Consider the following 22,576-nt stretch of genomic DNA (forward strand, 5'->3'; position numbering starts at 1 on the left):
GGTGACGAGGTTACACTCAGCTGTAGGTAATGGCATATTTATTTATTTGTTGAGGATCTGCAGGAATGCTGCTGGGATACATGGAGTAGGTCCCAACTCAAACCCTTGGGTGCAAAGCAAAAGATGGGAGGCGGTGGCAGCCAGAGCAGAGCTCTGGGCAGGGGGTGGCATTAGTTTGCCTGGCCAGGGTGACAAAGGAGAATTTTAGGAAGAAATTAGAAATGGGAGAACCAGGTGGACAAAGAGGAGCTGGGCCCGGTGCCATACCCCAGGTGTATTTCAGAGAAGGCACTGCCTGAGCAGCCTTCAGTGAAGGGAAGGGTTCAGAGCTGGGAGTGAGGAGTTCTGTGTGTAAGAGCTGGCATGGTTGCTGGGAAGCCTGTGAAAAATGAGGAGTCACTTCCAGTGTGAAGGCATGTTGCCAGTCCTGACTGTGTGACAGTGTCAGGGAATGGGCCTGTCAGTGGGTCACTGGCTCCATGAATTTGAGATGCCAGCCAGCCAAAGGAGCACAGCCAGATGAGGGAATGGTTCTGGCTGGAATGACATTTTGCAGAAGCTGGGCAGCCCAGCCTTGCTGCCAGTGGGAGTTCCTCCATCATGGGCAGGGATGTGTCTGTGGCACGGTGTGCAGAGGACATGCTGCTTGTGCCCAGGGTGCTGAGGGACCCCCCAGGTCTCCCTCCCTGCTCACATGAGCCCTGGCCAAGCTGCCTGCTTCTTGCAGCTCTGGAGTGGAGGAGCTTTGCCCACACAGCCATGTCCCATCACTGGTCTATGCTGGGTGGGAAGCAGTGAAGGAGCTGCTTTGGTACTCTCCTGACAGAGACTGCTGATGCCAGCCCTGGGTCAACAGGAGAGCCAGGAATGTGTGGCAGGAGCCTGGGTATAAAATCTCTGTAAAGGTACCTTGTTTCCCATGAAATGACGTACACATTCTCTTGATTGTTATGAAATAAACTCCCAGCATCTCTCTGTGGTGTGTGTAGCAGAGACAGGAAAAGGATCAGGCTGTGGCTCACTGTCTGCCAGAGCTGCTTTGTCTGGTACCAGACCTTTCCCACAAGCAGTTTGCAGAGCCTTGCTCTCCTGAATTAAATGATAACTGAGGGGCAGAGAGGGAAAGAGGGCGTTTCGGCTGGCGGGAGATTGATGGCAGGTCAGGGAGGCCAACAGCAGCAGGAAGGTTTCTGCAGAAAGGGAGAGGAACCCGTGGATGCTGGAAGGGCTGATTCCACCCTCACAGTGCCCTGGAAACTCTCATGAGCACAGCTCTCAAAAGCATTTCCCTTTCCTTAATCTGGGAAAACAAATGGGAGTGAAATCTATTTGTTTGTTTTAATCTACTCACCCGAGCTGCGAATAGGCTTTAGGTTTATGTGGTGCATGTTTGTTTGAATGGTGATGTTTAGTATCCCCAGGGGCTTATTCAGAGTGGGTTTCTCAGCTCCTCCTGTTCACTTGCAGAGCATTTTTCACATTTGCTGCCAAATTTTTCATGCTTGTGTTCTGCAGGGATGGAGGTGTGGTTTGGGGGAACCTGCTGTACAGGCCTGGGGCTGGTCCTGTAGATTTCAGACACTTTGGCTAACTAAGATTTCCTCCTGACCTTGAAAGCTCATTTCTATCACACCAGGATAATCATGTTGCTTTTCTTACTGTTATACACTTTTCTGCTGAATCTAGAAGTAATAACAGGCAAGCAGGGAAGATTATGCCCCACGTGGACTCCGGATGCTTTGTCTGGGGCAGGAGAGGCGCGGGCTGTGTCCCTGGCCCCGGGACAGCCCTGCAAGTGCCTTGCCTCTGGACGGGGAAAGGGAAAGAACAAACAAAAACTGAATGTGAAACTTGTGAGGCTTTGTCTGCGAGGTTGTGCTGCATGGGGCAGTGTGGGTGCTGCTGGAAACTGCTGGGCAGAGCTGGCTCGGTGGGCGAGGGCTCTGCCCGGCCCTGGGGTGCCAAGGGAGTCTCCTCTGCCTCGGGGATTGAGCTGCGTGGGGCTCCGAGGGCCGAGCCCCGGAGAAATGATGAATCCTGGGGGATGCTGGGCAGTGGAGGTGATACCAGGACGCCGGCGGGTACCAAGGGGTGGGTGGGGAGCCCCGGTAGGGTGTGAGACACCGGAGGAACGTGGAGCCTCCGGAGAGGGATGCTGAGCCCCGCGGGGATGATGCAGAGCACCGGGGAGAGTATGCGGGGAGCTCGGGCAAGAGGAATGTGGGGCGCCAGGCAGTGTCCCAGGCGATGTGGGGCAGCGGATGGGACACACTGGGGCACCGGGGGGTGCGGAGTCGCGGCGGGGAGGATGTGGCGCCCCGGGGGATGAGGGCCCTGGGGGAATGCGGGACCCCGATGGGCTTGGGGGGCCCGGCGGGTGCGGTGGTGCTGCGGGCCCCGCGCTCCCCTCCCCCGCCATGGGGCGGCGAAGGAGGAGGAGGAGGAGGAGGGGCTGCCCAGCACGGGCAGGGTTAAAACGCCATGTAATCGGAGCGCGGGGCTGTCGGGGGCCGGCCAGGGCGCGGGCAGCGGCGAGCGGCGGCGCGGCCCCGCTGGACGGCGCGTCCCGCCGCGGCGCAGGTGAGCGCTGGACCGGGGGCACCGGAGGCTCCGAGCCGGAGCCGTGGCACATCCTCGTGGGCGGCTTTGTTGTCCGCGGCCGTGGCGGGGGACAATGAGGCGGGGGGGGAAGGCGGCACCGGGCGCCCCGGAGCGCCGGGCGGGAGCGCCCCGGCCGGTGTGGCGGCCCCGGTTCCCGGTAACCGGGGACTCGCGGCTTCGCCCCCCGGGCTGGGACAGACGGCAGGGGGTGGTGGGCCCGACGGCCACTTGTTGCCGGCACTCGGCTCTGGGGCGTGTTGTAGGGATCACAGCTCCCACAGCTTCGGGCATCGTCCCCTAAGTCCCCCTGGTCCCGCCCACCCCTCCGGTCCCGTTGCAGCTTTGGGAGTTTCCCGCGGAAGCCCCGGGGGCGCGTCCCGGCACTGTCACGGCGGGGCCGGTGCGGGACCCCCGCGACCCGCGGGACCGGGCCGGGGCTGAGCCGGGAGGGTCCCCTCGCTGTGCGGCGAGTGGTGGCTCGGGGGGGACGGGGTCCCCTGCCCGGCTCCATCGTCCCGGGCAGCGCCGCCTCCAGGCCGGGGGCGCGGTGCGGCGCTGCCGGGGGTACCGGGGCACGGTGGCGCTGCTGCCCCGGGCCGAACACCTTTGTTTTCGGTTCTCTGTCCGGGATCTGACAGCGCATCTTCCCTCTCTGTTGGCAGGAAAAGAGGTTCCCGGCGGCGCCTCGGGCTCGAAGCCTCCCCGGGGCCGATCCGGTGGGACGGGGTGGCCGGAGCAGGTACCGACCGCAGGGCTGTGCTGGCATCCGCCTGCTGCCGAGCCCGCGGGCAGCCTCCGGGGAGGGGAGATCAGCGGAGAAGCAGGAATGAACTCTTCGGCGTGGCCCCAGCGTGGGGCACAGGTCCCGGGCAGCCGGGAGAGGGGAGCGGCGGGGGGACCCCCGGGCGAGTGGTGGTCCTGGGGCAAGAGGTGGTCCTGCAACGACCTCCCTCGGAACGGGAGAGAGCAAGGAGGGGATGGCTGGACAGTGCTGCCCTCAGCAGTACTAGTACTCTCCTTTGCTGCCTCAGTTTCCAAATTTTTAATCAGCTGAGGAGGAGTGAGACCGGGTATCCCAGCCCCACCTCTGGGGCTCGATGGGCGGCCATGGGGACAAGCGAGGTGTCATTGTCATCTTTGGTCCTCTTGTTCAGGGGGAGAATGAAGCGGTGACGACTCCGGACAGAAGCCTGGGCACCTCCGAGCGGGCCTCACCTGTGCACCAGAGCCCCCCGAGCCTCCAGCCGTGCCCGCAGCCCCTGCCCCAGGCGGGATGAACATGGTAAAGAGCCCGGAGCCGCTGCCGCAGCGGTTGGCGGGGATGGTGGCTGTCCGGGAGACGTCTCCAGCCTGGTCTGCGCTGGGAGAGGAGGGGCCGGTTCGTGTTTTGTTTCTTTTCTTTAACCCAGCTTTGCTACGAGGCAGCGGGGAGAGCCGGGGTGGGCGCCGGGGGCAGCGGGGGGAGCGGAGCGGGGCAGGAGGAAACCGGGGGAAATGGAGGGAAGTGCCGGAGCGGGAGAGCAGAGAGGCCAGGCACAGGAAGCGGGCAGGGGGAGCCTGCCCTTCGCCCCCTGCCCTTCCCAACGAGCACATCTGCGAAATCGGCGCCTTTCTTACGGAACTGCCAACCCAGCAACTCCTTTCTTCCCAGGATTAGAGTGAAATGTTCGGTTTGGGGAGACTTTTAAAGGCCATTAGTGTGCGCCACAGTCCAGAGCCAGCCCGGCCATTAGGGTCCTTTATTTCTTTTTGTTATTCAAACAGGGCTTGGGCGATGGCTCCATCCCAGCCATGGGTAAAGCTTCCCTCCAGCCTTTTGATATGCATGCCCCTGTCTGGAGGCAAAGTCCGAAACCTCCCCACCTCCTGGGGACATGCACCTGATAACAGGGCGGCCTCTTTTCTCAGTAAGGAAAACTGAAACCGGCCTGGGCCGGGCTGGAGGAGCAGCCCCGGGAGCAGGGGCAGGGGTCCAGTCCAGAGCACGGCCCGGCCAGGTGAGCCCTGCCCACCCTGCCCTCTCTGCCAGGTGAGCCCAGCCATCCTGCCCACTCTGCCTGCTCTGCCCACACCAGCGTGGCCAGCAGTCCTGGCCAGACAGGGACCAGAATTCTCTCTAAGCAGTTAATGCTGTGGCATGGTCTTTAACCAGTTTGGCAAATCTTAAAGAAGCTGGTATTGCAAAATGAGGGCGGGCTGTGGAGTCAGCGGGTTCATTGTCTTCTCGGGTGGGATTTGGCTGCAGGACACGTCCTGGTCACCAGGCAGTGCCGGGGCTGATGCTGGTGCCGGGCTCTGGGGGAGCTTTGGGCTGTGGAGCTGGAATTGTGCATTATTTGCCTCCTCATGGATTCCCATCTCCACATGGAGTGCATGACTGTGTTTGCAGGGCGCTGGGCAGTGCAAACACGGCAGGGTTGGTCTCCCCAGAGCCAGCCCATGTGAGGGCAGTGCTCTGTTTCTGATTATTAATGCCCTGAGTGCACATGCTGGTGTGTTTTTGCGAGGAGAGGCGAGGACAAAGAGCCAAGCCTTCCTCGGGAGCAGGAGGGGCTGAGCTCACAAGGATGTGGCTCCTGCAGGGGACCCTGGGTGGTCAATGGGCAGCAGGATGGGCTCCTGTGCCTTCACCACTTGGTGCAAACAGCAGGAGAAGGGGAGGGAATTGCAGTCCTGCTGCATAGGTTTAGGATTTTGGGAGAGGCACTTTAATGAGCAGTTTATGCCATGGTCTGCTGTTCCCTTTCCCGTCAGAGGATGGTGGTGATGTCCTCAGGTGATCCTGGGCAGTGCAGCTGAGAAGGGCACAGAGCAAGCAGGGAACCAAGCAGGGAGCTGACGTGCCTGTGCTCACGGCAGGGCCTGTGGCCGTGCCATGGACACACAGAGCTGTGACCTGTGGCTCTCTGCTCTGCAAGCAAGCAGTTCCTTCCAAAGGGATATAACCCTTTTTTCCCCACTTTATAACTGGAATAAAGGCCATGTGGGAGCTCCCTAAGCAAAGGACATCAGGTGTTGAGTCCTGACAAGACCTGGTCACTGTGTCACCTCAGCCCTTCACCTCCCCAGTGCTGGGCTGACAGCACTCCCTTGCCTGGTGTGCTGGACATAAGGCAGTCTGGGGCTGAGGAAGGAAAAGCCATTTTGAAGTGCAAGTTTGAACTTCCTGGACTCAGGTTCCTGACAAAGGAATGAATGCAGAGGTCGTCTGAGAGTCCCAGTGGAGTTTTGTGGGTGCAGATGTTTGAGAGGGCCTGGGAGACATCCTTGCCTGTTTCTGTCCTCCCTGAATCTTACCTGCCTCATGCAGCTCCATCTTCTTGTACCCTGTGGTTCAGATCACCCTCATGCTGGGAGGGCAGCCTCCCTGTAGGGATTCCCAAGGGAGATTCACTTTTTGGTGAGTTTTGCTGGTTTTGGTGGCAGCATTGCTGCCAGGCCTGGCTGCTGCTGCTCTGCAGCACTGTGGGCTGGGGAGGGGGAGCAGAGCAGGAGGAGCTGGCCCTGACCTGGCTGTGCTGTGCCGTGGTGGATTCTGCATCCTGGAGCATCCGGGGCCATGTGGGACCATCCGCCTGGGCCGGGGGCAGGCGGCGAGTCTGGGCAGCTCCCAGGAATTGTTTGCTGGGTCTGGAGCAGATGTGCTGCAGCACAGGGATTTCTGCACACAGCTGTGGGGGGTTTGCAGTGTCTGGTGCCGTTCCTCTCCTCCCTTTGTCCAGGGGGGAGGCAGTGTGTGCGCCGAGGTTTCTCCCTGTGGAGGTGGGTGCTGGACACCTGCTTTCCTTTGTGTTTGAGCATTACCAGGTTTTTAACTCTGCCCTCTGCGTCCAAAACATCAAACCCCAACTGGTCTTTGTTTGTCGGAGGTGCTGACAGATGATTTCAAAGCAGAGATCTCAATTGTTAGGGCAGTGGTTGGAGGCGACGCAGAATGAGAGTGACACAGAAGGGGTGGTGGGCTGGAGTTGGGGTCTCTCTGGGGCTGAGGGGGGTGTTCCTTTGGCTTCCTAACAGGGCTGTAGGTGGGCAAAGCCCTGCAAGCTTCTCAGCTCTTGAGTTACGTGCTGCTGAAATGACTGTGCTGCTGGAGAGGCAAGTTGCAGCACAGACCCACAGCCCGGCAGTGAGGCAGCAGTTCATGGCATCCGGGTGCCTCTGGGAGAGCTGGGAGCTTCCACTTCGGGAAACAGGAGCCAGGGAGGGCACCCAAGGGAAGGCAGCAGAGCCCCAGCTCTGCAGGGACAGCAGGGCAGGGGCTGCCAGCATGCAGAGCCCCCTGCTCTGCCCCTTCACCCTGGGGCAGGGCAGCTGAGGCCAGGAGCAGGGGCAGGAGGAGTTTTCTCCCTCGGAGAGAGTTTAATGCAGGCTCCAGGACTTTGCCCCCCATGGCGGGCTGTGCCTGCCTGTCCTACTGCTGAGGAACAGCCCACCCGCCTCTGGGCGTGCTGGGCAGCTGGAACACGGGAGGCTGGTGGCCCCAGGGTGGGCTGGCCCTGGGGGTGGGCTGGCCCCTGGTTTCAGGGTGGCCCTGTCTGGAAGTGCAGCTCCCCTCCAGACAGGGTCTGTCAGAGCGAGCTGGGGCAGCTTCCAAGCCAGCGTACAGATGTTGGGGCAAAACCTGGTGTTCCCTAAGGATAAGTGGGTTGCTTCTGGGACCTTTTTAGATGGAGCTGGTTGACCTTTAGGGCCACCACATTTATATGCAAGTGCTGTTTATTTCCCAGGACTTTAGTTGCATCTCCAGTAAAACCTCTCTGCTAAGGGCACAAAAAAACTGGCTCAAGGATCTCAGTCTGTCTGCTCTGCCCTCCCTGGGGCTTCCTTGCACAGCTGAATTTCCTTTCTGTTCTGGCTTCTACAGGCGACCATGAAAAAGGAGAAGAGCCACGGGCAGGATGAGGCAGACTGTAGGACAAAGCTGATCCTCATCAACGGGGACAAAGCACCTAGCGTTGTCCTGGAGGCCAATGGGAAGCCCAGCACTCCAGGTGAGGGTCACAGGCTGAGCCCAGAGTGCTCCAGGGTGCACAGGGTTGGGATGTCACAGCCTCTGTCCCAGGCCTTGCTCTGTGCCCACAGTCCCCCATGACCCCACTGGATTTCTGTGATCCAGGAGCACACCCAGGCCATGCTGTGGTTGTGGGAATGGGTGCCACATTAGGATGCTGGCTCTGCCCCTCAATAGTTTAACCCCCATGGAGTGAGGAAAGCAGGGGAGCCCCTCCAGCCTGAGGGGCTGCATTGCTGCTCCTGAGATTCTCCAGTCAGGGTTCCCAAATCCCACCTCTTGGGATCACAAGGTCCTGCTTTAAATGACCTGGTGACAAGCCCAGTAGAGCTGGCATGTGGCCTCCTTGTGCCTCTGAGCTTTCAGGAACAAGGGAGTAGATAAGAATGTCCCCACGCTTGGTGCTAGTCCCTCCCAGTTTTAGGGACAGGTGGGTGATCTGGGGCTGTGGTGCCACAGTGGGAGCCCTGGGGACACCACTTGTCTCTGCCCCCAGCGACATTTCTCTTAGATGAGCTTTTGGTGTCTCCAGTTTGTGATGTGGGAGCAGTGGGAGGCTGGGGCATGCAGGGACAGGTGGGCTTGCAGAGCCTGAGGCTGCTCTGTCTTGTCTCTGCACAGGTTCCAGGGGCCTGGGGCTGCTGCCCCTGAAGAAGGAGAAGGAGAGCAATGGAGACCTCTCCAAGGGGGACCTGGCCTGGCCACTGGATCTGCCAGTGCAGAGAGTAAGTGAACACCGAGGGTGCTTTTGGGGGGCTGTGTTTTTGGGTGGCATCTGGTGCCAGGATCCTCATCTTTCCCTCTGAGCTTCTCTAGTGCTCAGTGCCAGAGGAACAGTCCAGTGATGAATGCAATACCCACAGCGTAATGTTTTAATTTTTAAATTCCTACTTCTCATGATACAGCAGTAGGAGGGGGTGGTGTGAGATGCAGCAATGCCCATTGCATGTTGCAGCAGCCTAATAAAATATGCTGATATTTTCTTTAAAGTCTTGGCTGTATTGAAACACTGAAGCATCTCATGGCTCCCACTGTTGGGGTGAGCTGGACCCCAATTTCACCCACCCTCTTTTGTTGATTAGGTTGACAAACCTCCAGGGTCTGGAAGCATTTTTGCCTTCTGGTTTTATTGTTTTGAGTTAGAATTAAAACCCAAGGTTGGAGATCTGCCTGAGATGAGGCAGCTTCCAAAAGAAAGAGCCATAAATCCAGTGGGTGAAAATTGATCTTTCCCACTGTTTAGTTTGGGGGCTCTTCATGGGAAAACCTCATTTAATTTTGAATCTCTGTTGTGCTGGGTGCCGGCAGCAGGTCTGGGCTGGACTGTAACTCTGACCACCAGGGAAAGGCTGCCCTGGGTGCTGCTGCAGGGCTGCTGTGGGGAAGAGCAACCATGGGAGTGTAAGGGCGTCCAGGGTGTGTAAGTGGGTCCATGCCTGCTGTGGTCTGTGCTTCTCCTGGCATCCCAGTCCTCCCAGCTGTGGCTCCTGCTCTTTGTCATGCTGGCTGCAGTGGGCTGCAGCAGTGAGGCTCCTGAGCCTTGCAGAGATGCTGTGGAGCACAAAGTTGCCCAAAGGCGCCTCCAGCGTCCATCTGTCCCCTCTCACCTTTCCCAGGGCGTGGCCTGTGGTGCTCAGCCCCATGAGGCACAGACTGTGGCAGGGTGTTTGGGTAGCAGGTGCAGCCCTGGGGCAGGGCTGGGGGCAGAGCAGCCTCAGGCAGGTGCCCACCCTGTGCCTCCTGTTGCAGGCAGGGCGGACCCGGCAGGAGACGCGGCTCAAGGACCCAGCCCGCAGCGTGGAGCCTCTCAGGGAGCTGCCAACGCCCCTGCGGGTGAGGGTCTGCCAGGGCCAGGGCTCCCCTGGGGCTCCCCTTGGCCTCCAGGGACCTGCACTGCTCCTGTGCCCTGGCAGCTGACTTCAGAGATGGTGCAGCCTCCCTGTGCCTCAGTTTCCCCTGTGAAGGGGTGTGTTTGTGCTGTATTTTGCCTCTGCTATAAACTGGGTGCATTGAGTGCCCTGGGGTGGATTTGGGACAGCAAAATGGGAGGGGGCAGAGGTGCACCATTTGGTCTGGGTCTGACAGGTAAAAGCAGAGCAATTGTCCTGGAAATGTCCCCATTAAGGGCTCTCCTCTCTATTAAAGGCTGCAGTGGTGCCCTCACTCCCTGGCTCCCCCTCTCTGGTTCCCACTGCAGGGCTGGGGTGATGTGGGGAATGGGGGTGATGTGGAGAATGGGGGTGATGTGGAGAATGGAGGTGATGTGGGGAATGGGGGTGATGTGGGGCAGGTCTCTGCTCCCCCTGTCCCTCTCCTGCTGCTCTCACACTCCTCTGCCTCTGCCATGCAGAGCTCCAGGCGTCGCTCTGCCGTGCCCACGCCCATGACCATCGACCTGACGGAGGAGGACTCGCAGGACTCATCCCAGAGCAGCAGCACACTCTCGGGGAGCAGCTCCCAGGAGGGCCAGAACGGCTCTGCTGACCTGGGGGCCGAGGAGGCAGAGAGCGGAGACATGGGCATGGCACTGGAGTACCAGGTATGCAGGGGCTGAGCTCTGCTCCTGCACCCAGGGTGGTGTGGGACAAGGATGAACCTCTGTGACTTGTCCCAAAACAAACTTGGAAACCTCAGTTTCTCCTGCCCACCCTTCCCTGCATGCCTGGTGGTGCCAGGCTGTCTCCATCCATGAGGCTTGGATGCTTTGGGGACCAGCACTGCCAAGCTGCCACTGGTGCCACACGTGGGCCCCCTGAGACACACATGAGTGTGCCGTGCCCTGCTCAGACAGGCACTTGCATGTGCAGAAAACATTTCTGTCGGGGATGCCGGAGAGAACTGAAGCTGCTGGGGCTGCAGAGCAGGATTTGGTGCCTGCGGGCCGCAGGGCAGGGCCCCAGACTTGCAGGAATTGGGCAATTGCATCTTGCTGCATAATTAAGTACGTAATTGCAGAACAAAGCTGGGAAGGAGGGCTCTGCAGGCAGAGAGGTGACTTTTCTCCGTGTGAGGTTCCTTGCTGTGCACAGCACCCAGTGTGGCCTGTGATGGGTCACACCACAATTCTTGGCTCTTTTTTCCTTCTGTTTTTTTGCTCTGCCACATGTCCTGCTGTCCCCAGCAGGCACAAGAGGAGGGTGGGTGGGTGTCCTCTCCCTGGGGTGCAGCCGCACAACACAGGCTGAGCTGTGAGCCCTGGAAGGGGCTGCCCTGTGCCGTGGATGAGCCTCATCTGCTGAGGGCACCCAGGGAACAGCCTTGGTGCACGGCTCCCTGTGTTTGCAGAGACCCTGGCAGGGCAGGCAGGAGTGGACACGCACGGGGCCGGTGCCAGGTGGGCTGTGCAGGACGGAGCACGCACCACGCTGTGTGCCAGGCACGGGCTCAGCATTGCCTGGCACACACAGGCCTCCCCACCAAGCTTCAGCATGGATCAGGGCTGGGATGCCGGGCTGCCAGGGGAAATGGCTTGGCCCTGTGCTTGAGGGAGGGGTTGCAGTTTTTGGAGATAACTGCACTGAGGTTCTATGTGTGTGACACACGTGGTGACACACCAGGGCTGTCCCCTGTGCTCCAGGGCTCTCCTTCCCTGCTGCCCAGAAAAAATGGGGAGTTTTGGCTGATCTGTTGTGTTGTGCTTTCAGGATGGGAAGGAGTTTGGAATTGGGGAGCTTGTCTGGGGGAAGATCAAAGGTTTTTCCTGGTGGCCTGCGATCGTCGTGTCCCACAGAGCCACGGCCAAGCGCCAGGCCGTGTCGGGCATGCGCTGGGTGCAGTGGTTTGGAGACGGGAAGTTCTCTGAGGTAAGAGAGAACTTGGACTCTTGTTTTGGCCTAGCCCAAAACACCCTCCCTGCACGTTTCTGCCCCACTCCCGAGGCTGGCTGTGGGGGGTGGATGTGCTCCTGCAGCCTCCCAGGCCTTCCCTCCCAGTGTTAAGCATGGCCAGGCCCTGGCAGGTTCTCATGGCTCTGGTGTCTGTAACTAATCACTGGTAGGTTGGTGACAGCATCCAGACATGGGAACATCTGCCTGGCCACTTCACAGTGTTTTGTCCATGCTCCAGAGCTTTCCCTGTCACTCCCTGCCTGGGGAGGGATGTCCCCTCAGAGCCCCTCACACAGCCCCTCAGGGTATCCTGAGTTGGAAGGGACGAACAAAGATCTTTGAGTCACACTCCTTCCCTGCACAGGACAGCTCCAAAATCCCACTGTATGCCCAAAAGTGTCATTCAAACACTCCTTGATCTCTGTCAGGCTCCTGCCATGACCACTTCCCTGGGGAGTGTGTTCTAGTGCCCGACCGTGAACCTTTTCCTATATCCAACAAGGATATTTCCTATATCCAGGGACGATACCAACCCCTCCCACGCTGCAGGCAGGAGGGAGGAGGTGCTGTGCTGGTGTCACACCAGCAGTGCCGGCAGAGGGTGCAACCCACCCGTCCTTGTCACGCTGCTGCTCACCAGGCTCCTCCTGTGGCCACAGTGCTGCAGCTGGGGACTGCACAGTGCTGGGGGGATATGGCCCAGCAGGGCATTCCCATCTCACAGCTGAGATCTTGGTGCTCTCTCCCAGGTTTCTGCAGACAAACTGGTGGGACTGATGGCCTTCAGGCAGCATTTCAATTCCTCCACGTTCAACAAGCTGGTGTCCTACCGCCGTGCCATTTACCACGCTCTGGAGGTAACCACCAGGGGTGGGGGGGTGGGTGAGGAGGTGCCAGATGAACCAGCTGGGCTGGGGGGCCAGTGGGATAGGATGCAGCAAAACCCTCCTTTCACTGCTGAGATTGTTTCCAAGTGCAGCTGTGGGGCCAGGCTCTGCTTATCCTGAGGGTTTGGGGGTAGCTGCTGCTGCTCCAGGGTCTCACTGCTCCAGAACTCCAGGCCAGACTCCCTGTGAGGGCTTGGACGTGGCAGCATCATGGCAGCAGGGCAGTGCCAGGCTGGCTAGAGGTGTCCCAGGGCAGTGCAGGATGCCCTTTGAGGTGCAGACCCACAGGCACCTCTTCTGCATTTTCTTCTTGCCACTTGTCATGGGAGCAGAATCTGGGCAAGCGCTTTGGCTGGGCTGTCCCCGCTTCTGGCTCCATTGGGGCTGGTGGAGGACAGATGGGGTCATTGCAGGGATGGAGGCACGGGGCTGTGGCCAAGGGCACACCCAGAGTGGGAATCCATCAGCTGCCACCATCCCAGGGCCACTAAGCCGTGTGTGTGTGTGTGTGTGTGTGTGTGTGTGTGCTGGGTGGGGAGAGGGCCCGGGGCTGTGACCACCCTGTCCCCCTGTCCCCTGCTGCCCATGCTCCTCAGGTGGCCCGGAGCCGGTCGGGGAAGACGTTTACAACAGGCCCCAGGGAATCTCTGGAGGAGCAGCTGAAGCCCATGATCGACTGGGCAATCACTGGCTTCAAGCCCCTGGGGCTGAAGGGACTGCGGCCACCCAAAGGCTCAGGTGAGGTGGTGCCATCAGCTGCCTGGGGCTGGTGGGGGCTGGCATGGGCAGTGGCTGAGCCTGTTCACCCTGTGCTGTGGCCATGCCAGTCCAGTCCCAGGGGGATCCTGGGGCTTCTCACTGGGACCCTCAGTGGCACTGCAAAAAGCTGGAGCAAAGAACCCTCCAAGCCCCATGGAAATCACACCTGCAGAGCCTTGTGCCCTGTGTGAGGACCTGGGTGGCCAGGAAAGGTCTTGCTGTGGCTGGGGTGAGACCTGGCAGGGCTTGGCAGGTGGTGCCCTGGGCCAGTCCTGAGGAGGTTCCTTTTCCTTGCAGAGAATGGGGTGCTGAGGAATGGCACAGAGGAGGTGGTGTCCCTTGAGCAGTGTCCCCCCACCAAGAGGCTGAAGACCTACCCCTGCAACAGCAGCAAGGAGCAGCGTGTGGAAGAGGACCAGACCCGAGGTAACCAACAGAGAGAGCTGGGGAGTGGATTGGCCTGGGCTGTGCTCCCCAAGAGCACTGGGAAACCATTCTGGCAAAGGGCTTGGCTCTTCCCAGGAGCCATGAGCCTGGTTTCTGAAGGCAGAAGGTCTGGTGGTGCTGACTTGTGCCTTAGAAGACACCAGCAAACACAACTGCAAGACATGGGCTGGGCCCCACCAGCTTGGAGCATGTGCTGCTACACTGAGCTCCAATATCTCCATCAATGAAAGGATGGAGCTTTGCACCAAAATCTCTCAGCGAAGCTGGAGTAGTTCTAACGCAAGAAATAAGGCACCTGTAAGCAGAGTGCATTTAGAGTTTGTAACACAAGGAATGATAATGTCTTTTTTTTTTTCTTTTTCTTTTCAAATTTATAAAGAGCAAATGGTTTCTGACGTTACGAACAACAGCGGGAACCTGGAAGGTAAATGCTGGCCCTGTCTCTCCTTGGAAGAGGTGTGAGGTGCTGGGGGTGCCCAGCAAGGGTTTTGTGGGTCCCTTTTCAACTGCACCATGTAGGAGGGGGGAAAGTGCTGTGAGTGCAGGGTGCTGAGGGGGATGGGGTGCTGAGGGGAACGGGGTGCTCAGGGGGACAGGGCGTTCAGGGGAACGGGGTGGATGGGGTGCTGAGCAGGTCCTCCATGGAAGCCACAGCCACATCTGGATGCAGTTCTAAGGGCAGGCCCCATTTGGGTGCAGTTCTGAGTGCAGGCTTTATCCTGACATGGCTCCAGCCTCTGCAGCCTGTGGTGGGGTGTAAGGGGGCCCTGCCCTGGGTGCTCCCTGCCCTGGGTGAGCACAGCTCTGTCTCTCTGTCCCACAGATAGCTGTTTGTCCTGCGGGAGGAGGAACCCGGCCACCTTCCACCCACTGTTCAAGGGGGGCCTCTGCCAGACATGCAGGGTAAGTGCTGCTGTGCTGGGGCTGAGCAGGAGCCTGGGGCCAGATGATGGAGCTGGCCATGCTGTGTCCCCCACACTGAGGGGCTGTCCCTCAGTGTGTCCTCACCACCTTGAAACACTGAAACACTGCATCTCCAAAATCTCAGTGTGTACTGGGAATGGAGCAAAGCTGTGTTTGCCACTGTCTGAGCATGGTTCCTGATCCTCTGTCCTTCTCTGCTCCCGATGTCCTTTTGCTAGGATAGATTCCTGGAGTACTTCTACATGTATGATGAAGATGGGTACCAGTCCTACTGCACCGTCTGCTGCGCAGGCAAGGAGCTGCTGCTCTGCAGCAATGCCAGCTGCTGCAGGTGAGCCCCATGTCTCTGCTCCTGGGCTGAGGGCCTGGCATCATTCCCAGGGAGCTGCAGGAAGCAGGGTCATCCTCTATGAGCCTGGGCAAGGGCTGTGCTTCTCCTCAGTTGGCTGCCATGCAGCAAATCCCAACACAGCCTACTTGCCCTTACAGAGCCAGGTATCACCTGAATAAGCCCTGTGGAGGTTGGCTGGAGACTTACCCATGCCTTGGTCACCAGCTTGTGTTAGCAGCTCTAAAAACCAGAGTACTGTCTGGAAAAATGTCCTGTAAAATGGTGGGGCTCTGGTCCATGGCAGGGGAGACCCTGGGGTGACCCAAAGGGGTTGCTGGGGTGACAAGCACAAGCTGTTGTGGTTTGGGCAGGTGCTTCTGTGTGGAGTGTCTGGACGTGCTGGTGGGGCGAGGGACGTCAGCCAGAGTGAAGGAGCAGGAGCCCTGGAACTGCTACATGTGCCAGCCCCAGCAGAACCGTGGCGTGCTGCAGCGCCGGCAGGACTGGAATGCTCGCCTGCAGGACTTCTTCACCAGTGACAAGGGACAGGAATATGTAAGGGCTGGGGCAGGGAGCCTGGTGTGCTGGCATGTGGGAAGAGGGTCACTGAGGGCAGGGTGAGCTACCTGGATTTCCTCTTCCTTCTGCCTTGGTCTTGTTCACCCAGCCTTTCCAAGGGTGCCAGACTCTTGGTCCTGCAGATGCTTTCCTGAAGGTGGAGGTGCTGCATTCAGAGCCTAATGGGACAATGCAGCACTGCCAGGGCTGGGGCTTCATGGCTGTCTCCATTGCAGGCTGCACCCAAAATCTACCCAACAGTTCCTCCAGCGAAGAGGAGACCAATTCGAGTGCTCTCGTTGTTCGATGGGGTGACAACAGGTGAGGCAGTAGGGAAGCACTGCTAGGCAGCTCTTAGCACTGGGCATTAGGGATGAATCACTCTGTGGGCTCAAATCTGTCTCTAAAAGCTTGGTGGGGAGGAGGGGGTGAAAGCGGGAGATGCCCACCAGAAAAGGGATGAGGGCAGGGTCTCCCTTTCCTGCTGGAGAGGGTTGAGGAAAGGAGGGATGGGGGGAAGGGATGGAGGAGAGGGCATGTGTGGGCACCTCACACAGGTGTTCCTGCTGTGCCAAGTGTGATCTGGAGTGGCTGGTTCCCTTGAGAAGCCAGAGCTGTGGGGACACCAGTAACCTGTACTCTGGTTTGGCTCAGTTCACTCAGCTCTGGCATTCTCCTTTCTGGGAGCAAACCTGCCTGGAGGAATGGGTCAAATAAAGGTTGACTCAACCTGAAGTGCTGTTTGACTACACCCACCTAGGACATCCAGGAGCGGCCACATCGAGCGGTGCTGACGAGGGAGACTTGGAGGCTAAAGAGAGCAGTGCCACCTCAGACCTCTGTCCGTTGGCAGGGTACACGGTGCTGAAGGACTTGGGCATCCAGGTGGAGAAGTACATTGCCTCAGAGATCTGTGAGAACCCCATGGCCGCGGGCAAAGTGCGGCCTGAGGGCAACATCACCTACGTGCGCGATGTCAGGAACATAACCAAGAGAAATGTGAGCTCTGCTGCTGTGGGAGCCCAAGGGACAGGGCACCCTGGGGGCATGGGTCTCACTGGGATGAGTTTGTGCCCTGCCCCATGGGGAGGAGAGACCCATTTCTGTGGCATTCCCTAATAGTCTGAATTGGCTGTTCTCTGTAGATTGAGGAGTGGGGTCCTTTTGACCTGGTCATCGGTGGAAGCCCCTGTGATGATGTCTCCCTTGTCAATCCAACCAGGAAGGCTCTGTTTGGTAAGGCTGCTTTGCTCTGCTGGGCTGCATACCTTGGGATGGTCCTCGGTCATGGAGCCACCTTCAGGGTGGTGGTTCAGCCCTGGGCTGTATTGGTGATGGGCTGTTTCCATACCCGTCTTGGTGGGGAGGACAGCCAGGCACCCCATCCCCAGAGTCTCAGCTGGTGCCAGCCTGTCACAGACATGTTTTATGAAAAATCCTTTCCTTAAGATTTTTCCTCCTGAGAAGCTGAGAGGCCTCAAGAACAAAATGTAAACAATTATTACCTGCTGCTGTAGAATGCAACAGGTAGATCTGTGATTGGTCTCATGTAGTTGTTTCTAATTAATGGCCAATCACAGCCCAGCTGTCCAGACTGTCTCGGTCAGTCACAAGCCTTTGTTATCATTCCTTTTCTATTCTTAGCTAGCCTTCTGATGAAATCCTTTCTTCTGTTCATTTAATATAGTTTTAATATAATATATATCATAAAATAATAAATCGAGCCTTCTGAAACATGGAGTCAACATTCTCTTCTCTCATCCTAAGACCCCTGTAAACACATCACACCAACCTGCTGCTGGGCTTTTTTTCCCCACAGAAGGAACTGGCAGGCTGTTCTTCGAGTTCTACCACCTGCTCAACTACGCCCGTCCCAAGGCAGGCGAGGAGCGGCCTTTCTTCTGGATGTTTGAGAACGTGGTGGCCATGAGGATCAACGACAAGAGGGACATTTCCCGGTTTCTGGAGGTAGGGATTGCTGACAGCTGTGGGAAAGGCCGTGGAGCAGGTGACATTTGCTGGGCTGTGCAGGGTGTGCCGGGTGTGAGAGTCTGGCTATGGTTTCCTGTGGCCCTGATGCAGGAAAACCCCCTGCCTGGTGCACATGCCAAGGAATCAAATTCAGTCTTGGCTCTGGATCCTCCCCTCTGGCTTTCATCAGGTCAAGCCCAAGCACAAGTCCTCTGGGGGAGGGGTTTTGCCAGCATTGCAGCAAGCATCTGTTCCCAGCAATGCCTGTTATTTCTAGGGAGAGGGGGGTCCGGGTGTGGGAAGGAGTTTTAACTCTGTGGTAGCCAGGATAGGTTGTGGGTCAGCAGGAACCACTGGTGTAAAATCACATTAAAGGCTGATCCTGGTTCATGGGAACCAGCACTGGGCACACTGTGATGGTCAATAGCTGCTGGCATGGCCTGGGAGCTCATGTGGCCACCCAGGCTTTTCTTTGGTGTGAAACTGGGGTTTGTGGGAGCTACAACATTTTCAGGACTTGCTGACCACTTTTAAGTCCCTGCAGTGCAGTGGGAAGGGCTGCTCATGCAAAAGAGAATCAAGCCAACATTTCCTCTAACTTTTATTTCTCCTCTTTTTGGCTCGCAGTGTAACCCAGTTATGATTGATGCAATCAAGATATCAGCTGCCCACAGAGCTCGTTACTTCTGGGGCAACCTCCCTGGGATGGACAGGTAACCAGTCAGTCCTTGCATCTCTCATGGTAGTTTTGGTTTGTTTTGTAGTGCCCATTCGGTCTTTTTTGTCTCCCTGGCTCTAAGCCCAGCTCCTGGGAGCAAGAAGCCACAGCTCCGCATGGGGCAGCTTCCCTGCGGTGATGTGCACATGATAATTAATGCTCTTACTAATGAGCAATGATGAGACTGCGGGGGAGAAGTGTAGCAGCATCCCCTGCCCTGGCCCTGAGGGTTTTGGAGGGAGGAGTGATGGGCTTGCTCAGGATGCTCTGGTGGGTCTGGCTGGGGGTGCACACGTGGATTGCCTTTGGGGTCAGGCCCAGGCAGATGTGGGGTGCTGTATGGCAGCCCTGTGCTCCAGACAGTGCCATGCTTGTGGGTTTGTGGAGGGAACTGAGTGGCTGCTGTGGCTGTGGTGGGTGCTGTGGGGGAGCTCACACCACAGCCAGCAGCTCCTGTGGCAAAGCATGAGTGCACCCTGCTCCACGCTTCACCCCCTGAATTCATGGCAAAACACAGCAGAAGGACTGGGAGCAGATAAATCCAATTACAAGCAGTCCATTACATCAAAAATGTGTGACAGAACCTGAAGGTTTTGCATCATGGATGCTTCTGGCCAGTAAACACAAGAATGGGGTTAAATACTTTTGCTTGCTTATATTTTAATTGCCACTATTTGTTGGAGTTAACACTGAGCTAAAGGCATTTGAAAGTAAAACAACAATTCCAAGCCTTTGTCATGTGAAATGGCTGTGATGTTGGACTTTCATCTGTCTGATTGTAAGGGAAGTGCCCAGCCCATGACTCAGAGCTACTCAGTCCTATCTCCATGGAGTAGCCCTGGGGCAATGAATGCAGAGGTGCTACTGAGCCGAGGCAGACTGGATGCCCAGGCACAGGAGCCTTGCCAGGAAATCCTACAAGGTGCAGGGCACTGGGGATGGTGGGAAGCCACAGCCAGAACTGCTTGGCTTGTGTGGGGCTGGAGAGCTGAATCCCCTCCCACAGGAGACTCCTGGTGCTCACTGTGTTTGGGTGGCCTGGGAGCAGTGCTGCCCAGGGGAAGGGAATCCTGCTCTGCCTCACGTGCCCTCTCTCTGCAGGATCTTTGGCTTCCCCCTGCCCTACACGGATGTCTCCAACATGGGCCGCGGGACTCGCCAGAAGCTGCTGGGGGGCTCGTGGAGTGTCCCTGTCATCCGGCACCTCTTCTCCCCACTCAAGGATTACTTTGCCTGTGAATAGCAAACTGGAGCGCCCCTCGTCTCTCTGGTAACGATGCACAGCACCGCTGCTGTGGCGGGAGAGGGACGGGCATGGCCCCCGGGCTGCCAGGGCCTGTCCCTCCCCGGGGACAGCCTGGGAGAGCCGAGGAATGTCTGTAACCAAAGAACCTGGCAGGGCAACTTCTGTAAAGGGACTAACAGAGATCCCTAGTAGGAAATGATGGACACGAAGCTTTAATTAGCCAGCACACGAAGCTCTATGCATCGCTGATGAGATGGGAGTCTCATCCTCCAGAGCATTATTCCTGTTTAGCCTGGAGCTGGGAAGTCTCCACTTGCTGAGCAGCCAGTGTGCGGGCAGCTGCTGGGGAGCTGCAGGCAAACCTGAACTACAGTGAATTGGTGCTTTTCCTAAACAAACAAAACCTCTTGAAGTTACTGCCAAAAACCCCCAAACCGTAGCAGCAGGTGTAAGGGACCCTGCTCAGGTTACACACTGAACACGGGATCAAGAAACCAAATCTTTTTTGTTTTTATTTTTTTTTGATAAAATTTAATTTTGTTGTTTTGATGTCTGTTGCTGCTTTAAGGCATTACATAAGAATGTGGAGATTCCTAGACCTGAATGTAGCTGAAACTGAACTGTGAGGTGATAGAATTACTTTTCTAGCTAGAACTAAAGAAATATTGTTTTATATGTTTGGTTGTAGTTTACAAATATTCACTACTTCCTTTTTAAAGCATCTAAAACCTCTCCTTACATTTTAAAATCCTGCTGAATGGTTTGAAAGCTTACAAGTAACTGGAGCAGGGAGGATTTGGGCTCCAGGGTCTGTAAAGGAAAATATTCTTGGAGCATCCATTTCCCAAAAGAATGTGGTATGTCAGCAGGAAGGACAGTGTAATGGTCAATGGCACCCTCAAATCTCAGCACCCCAAATCTCATGTAGGATGTCATGAACCCAAGCAGTGGTGGCAGGGCATTCCATCCAGGGAAAATCCCACCCAACACTGGTGGAGTGCAGGGACCAGGAGTGCAGCACTGCTCCTGCCTGTGCCCAGGGAATGGGACAGTGAGGCAGGAAAGCACTGCCACTGCTGGGGGCTCTGGGGCTGCACCTCTCCTCCCCTGTGCTCCCATCCATGTGCACACAGGTGGGATTGTGTGCCCAGCCCCAGCCTGGCAGCGCCCTGGGGGCTCCTGGGGCTGTGCCCCCAAACTGGGAGCTCCTGTGGCCACCACTGATTCACTTTTGATTGCCTTCCTCTACTCCCCAGCTTTGCCAGAGTGATTGTCATGCTTTTCATGAAGTCCTGGGCCCTGAGCCTGTGGACCAGCAGGTGCCCGTGGCCATTTCAGCCAGGTTTCCCATAGCCACCAGGCTACTGTTCCAGCAGGCATCTCTGGGGATCTGAATTCCAATGCACATTTCAATGCACTGAAACTACTCCCCTCTTGCTCCCTCTGTCCTCCCCTACCTCTGCTGTTCACCTGCCACCTGGCTCTGGAAGAGCCTTCTCAGAATGATTCAGGTTCAAACCATGGGCCAACCCTCCACCCAAGCAATGCCAGGCTGCCCTGCTCTCCTGCAGGGTGCTGTACAGCATCACTGGGAAGAACTTCTCTCCCAGCTCCTTCTACCTCTCTGGCACCCCTGTCCTTGTGGTGGAGGACAGCAGCCTCCCATTTTCCACCCTTGTGTGCAGTTTTCCATCCCAGCTCTGAGAACCATCTTCTCTTAGTCTCCAATCCAAGGCTGTGCTTGGGAAGCAAGGGAACAGCAAGGGAAACCCAGGTAGTTAAAAGGCTTTTTTTCCTTGTTTTAAGCTGGAATGAGAGAACTCCTTGGGGTTTCATTTTTGGTGATTTGTTCAAGCCACAATGCCTTAGTTAAGAAAACTGAGGAAAGCCAAGCAGGCTGGTCCAAGTCACTGCTGGCACCTCCAATGCTTGACAAGTGCTTGGGGACAACGGTGCACCCTCTCGCCAGCATCCCCTGGACTGGGAAGATGGCAGGGTGGGTTCTATGCGTGCTGGAGGTGTTGTGGAAGCCATGGCACTGCCAGCACTGCACCAGCTGCTTTTGGACTCTTTGCCAATCTGTGATCCTTGTGTCCAGCTGGAGCCCAGCCACAACACTAATTCCTCATCCCAGGTCCTTGCAGTCCTGTTTGGAGCCCAGCATGGGGCATGAGGGCAAACACCCATCAGTGCAGGGGCTCAGGGTGACAGCCATCCTCTGCTCTGATGGGTGATTCCTCCAGACTGGGCCAACACGTGCCCTCCACTCCATGGCATCCCTGATCTTACATACTCCAGATCTCACATCCTTCCCTATCTGATCAAAAGGAAAACAAATAGATGAGGGAAAAAAAAAGGACTTGGGGAAAGTAAACAAAGATAAAAGAGGAATGAGAATTGTCTTGGCATTAAGCTCTCTTGATGAGAATTGTAGTAGACAAGTCTTCCTTGAAATGTTTTTCCCTGTAAGAGCTGCCTTTTATTTTGAGTTTATAAAATGTTAAGGGAGGGGGATCTCAGAAATTCCTTTTTAATACTTTTTAAAGGGTTTTAACTCTCCCTGGTGCTATTTTTTTAGGTTAAGGATTTCTAATGTTGAACATGCTGCGCGTTTTTATACAATCTTTAAAAAATGAGAGAAATGTATCATTTTTAACACATTTCACAGTTTTTGTATCCTGGAGTGTGGAAATTTGCAACTCTGCCTTGTCCACATGATTTCACTGGTTTCCATGTGGGAAAAAAAATGTCGAGAGTTTACCATTTATCATGTCTGATTAAAAACGAGTATTTCTGTATGGCTGGACAGTCTTATTGGGGAAATAAAGGGGGTTCACAGTGGGAGGAGGGGCACAGCCAGTGATCTGAGCCGCCCCTCTCCTGCTGTCGCTGAGGCGACACCAGTGACACCAAGGTGGCCGGGGCTGGTGTGGCAGGACAGCTGGAGCTGTGTTGGGCTGTGCCGCTGGTTTGGGGTCGGCTTGTGCCGCTGGGTCCGGGGCCCGGCTGTGCCAGGGTCCAGGGCCGGGCAGTGCCGGGGTGTCCCGTGCCGGGGTGTTCCGTGCCGGAGCAATGTCGGGGTCCCGGGTCCGGCCGACCCGGTGCTCGCGGCGGCAGCGGCTCCGTCGCACCCTCAGGCCCGAGCCCTGCGCGACCCTCAGGCACGCGGGACCCCCGGTGTGGGCGGGGCCAGCGGCTCGGCCAATGGCAGGCGAGCCCTCGGGCGGAGTGGGCGTGGCATCTCCATCGCAACGCAGCATCTCGCCCCGCCCCCTGACAACCGTTCCCCCGCCCCG

General features: G+C 57.2%; 1 protein-coding gene across 1 annotated transcript; it reads left to right on the forward strand.

Moving 5' to 3' along the window:
• Window positions 1-2,519: 2,519 nt before the first annotated feature.
• Window positions 2,520-19,845, forward strand: DNMT3B (DNA methyltransferase 3 beta). The gene is made up of 21 exons (XM_064729624.1): window positions 2,520-2,580; window positions 3,264-3,340; window positions 3,756-3,979; window positions 7,466-7,592; window positions 8,234-8,337; window positions 9,362-9,445; window positions 9,963-10,151; window positions 11,257-11,415; window positions 12,189-12,296; window positions 12,923-13,064; window positions 13,383-13,511; window positions 13,912-13,956; window positions 14,356-14,435; window positions 14,675-14,787; window positions 15,159-15,342; window positions 15,582-15,666; window positions 16,106-16,344; window positions 16,491-16,581; window positions 17,165-17,313; window positions 17,944-18,029; window positions 19,136-19,845. The coding sequence occupies exons 3-21, from the start codon at window positions 3,875-3,877 to the stop codon at window positions 19,275-19,277; spliced, it is 2,361 nt and encodes a 786-aa protein (XP_064585694.1). The 5' UTR covers window positions 2,520-2,580; window positions 3,264-3,340; window positions 3,756-3,874; the 3' UTR covers window positions 19,278-19,845.
• The last annotated feature ends 2,731 nt before the right edge of the window (window positions 19,846-22,576 follow it).

This window comes from Zonotrichia leucophrys, chromosome 20 (genome assembly GCF_028769735.1).
Source record: "Zonotrichia leucophrys gambelii isolate GWCS_2022_RI chromosome 20, RI_Zleu_2.0, whole genome shotgun sequence".
In the NCBI taxonomy this organism is placed as follows: Eukaryota; Metazoa; Chordata; class Aves; order Passeriformes; family Passerellidae; genus Zonotrichia; species Zonotrichia leucophrys.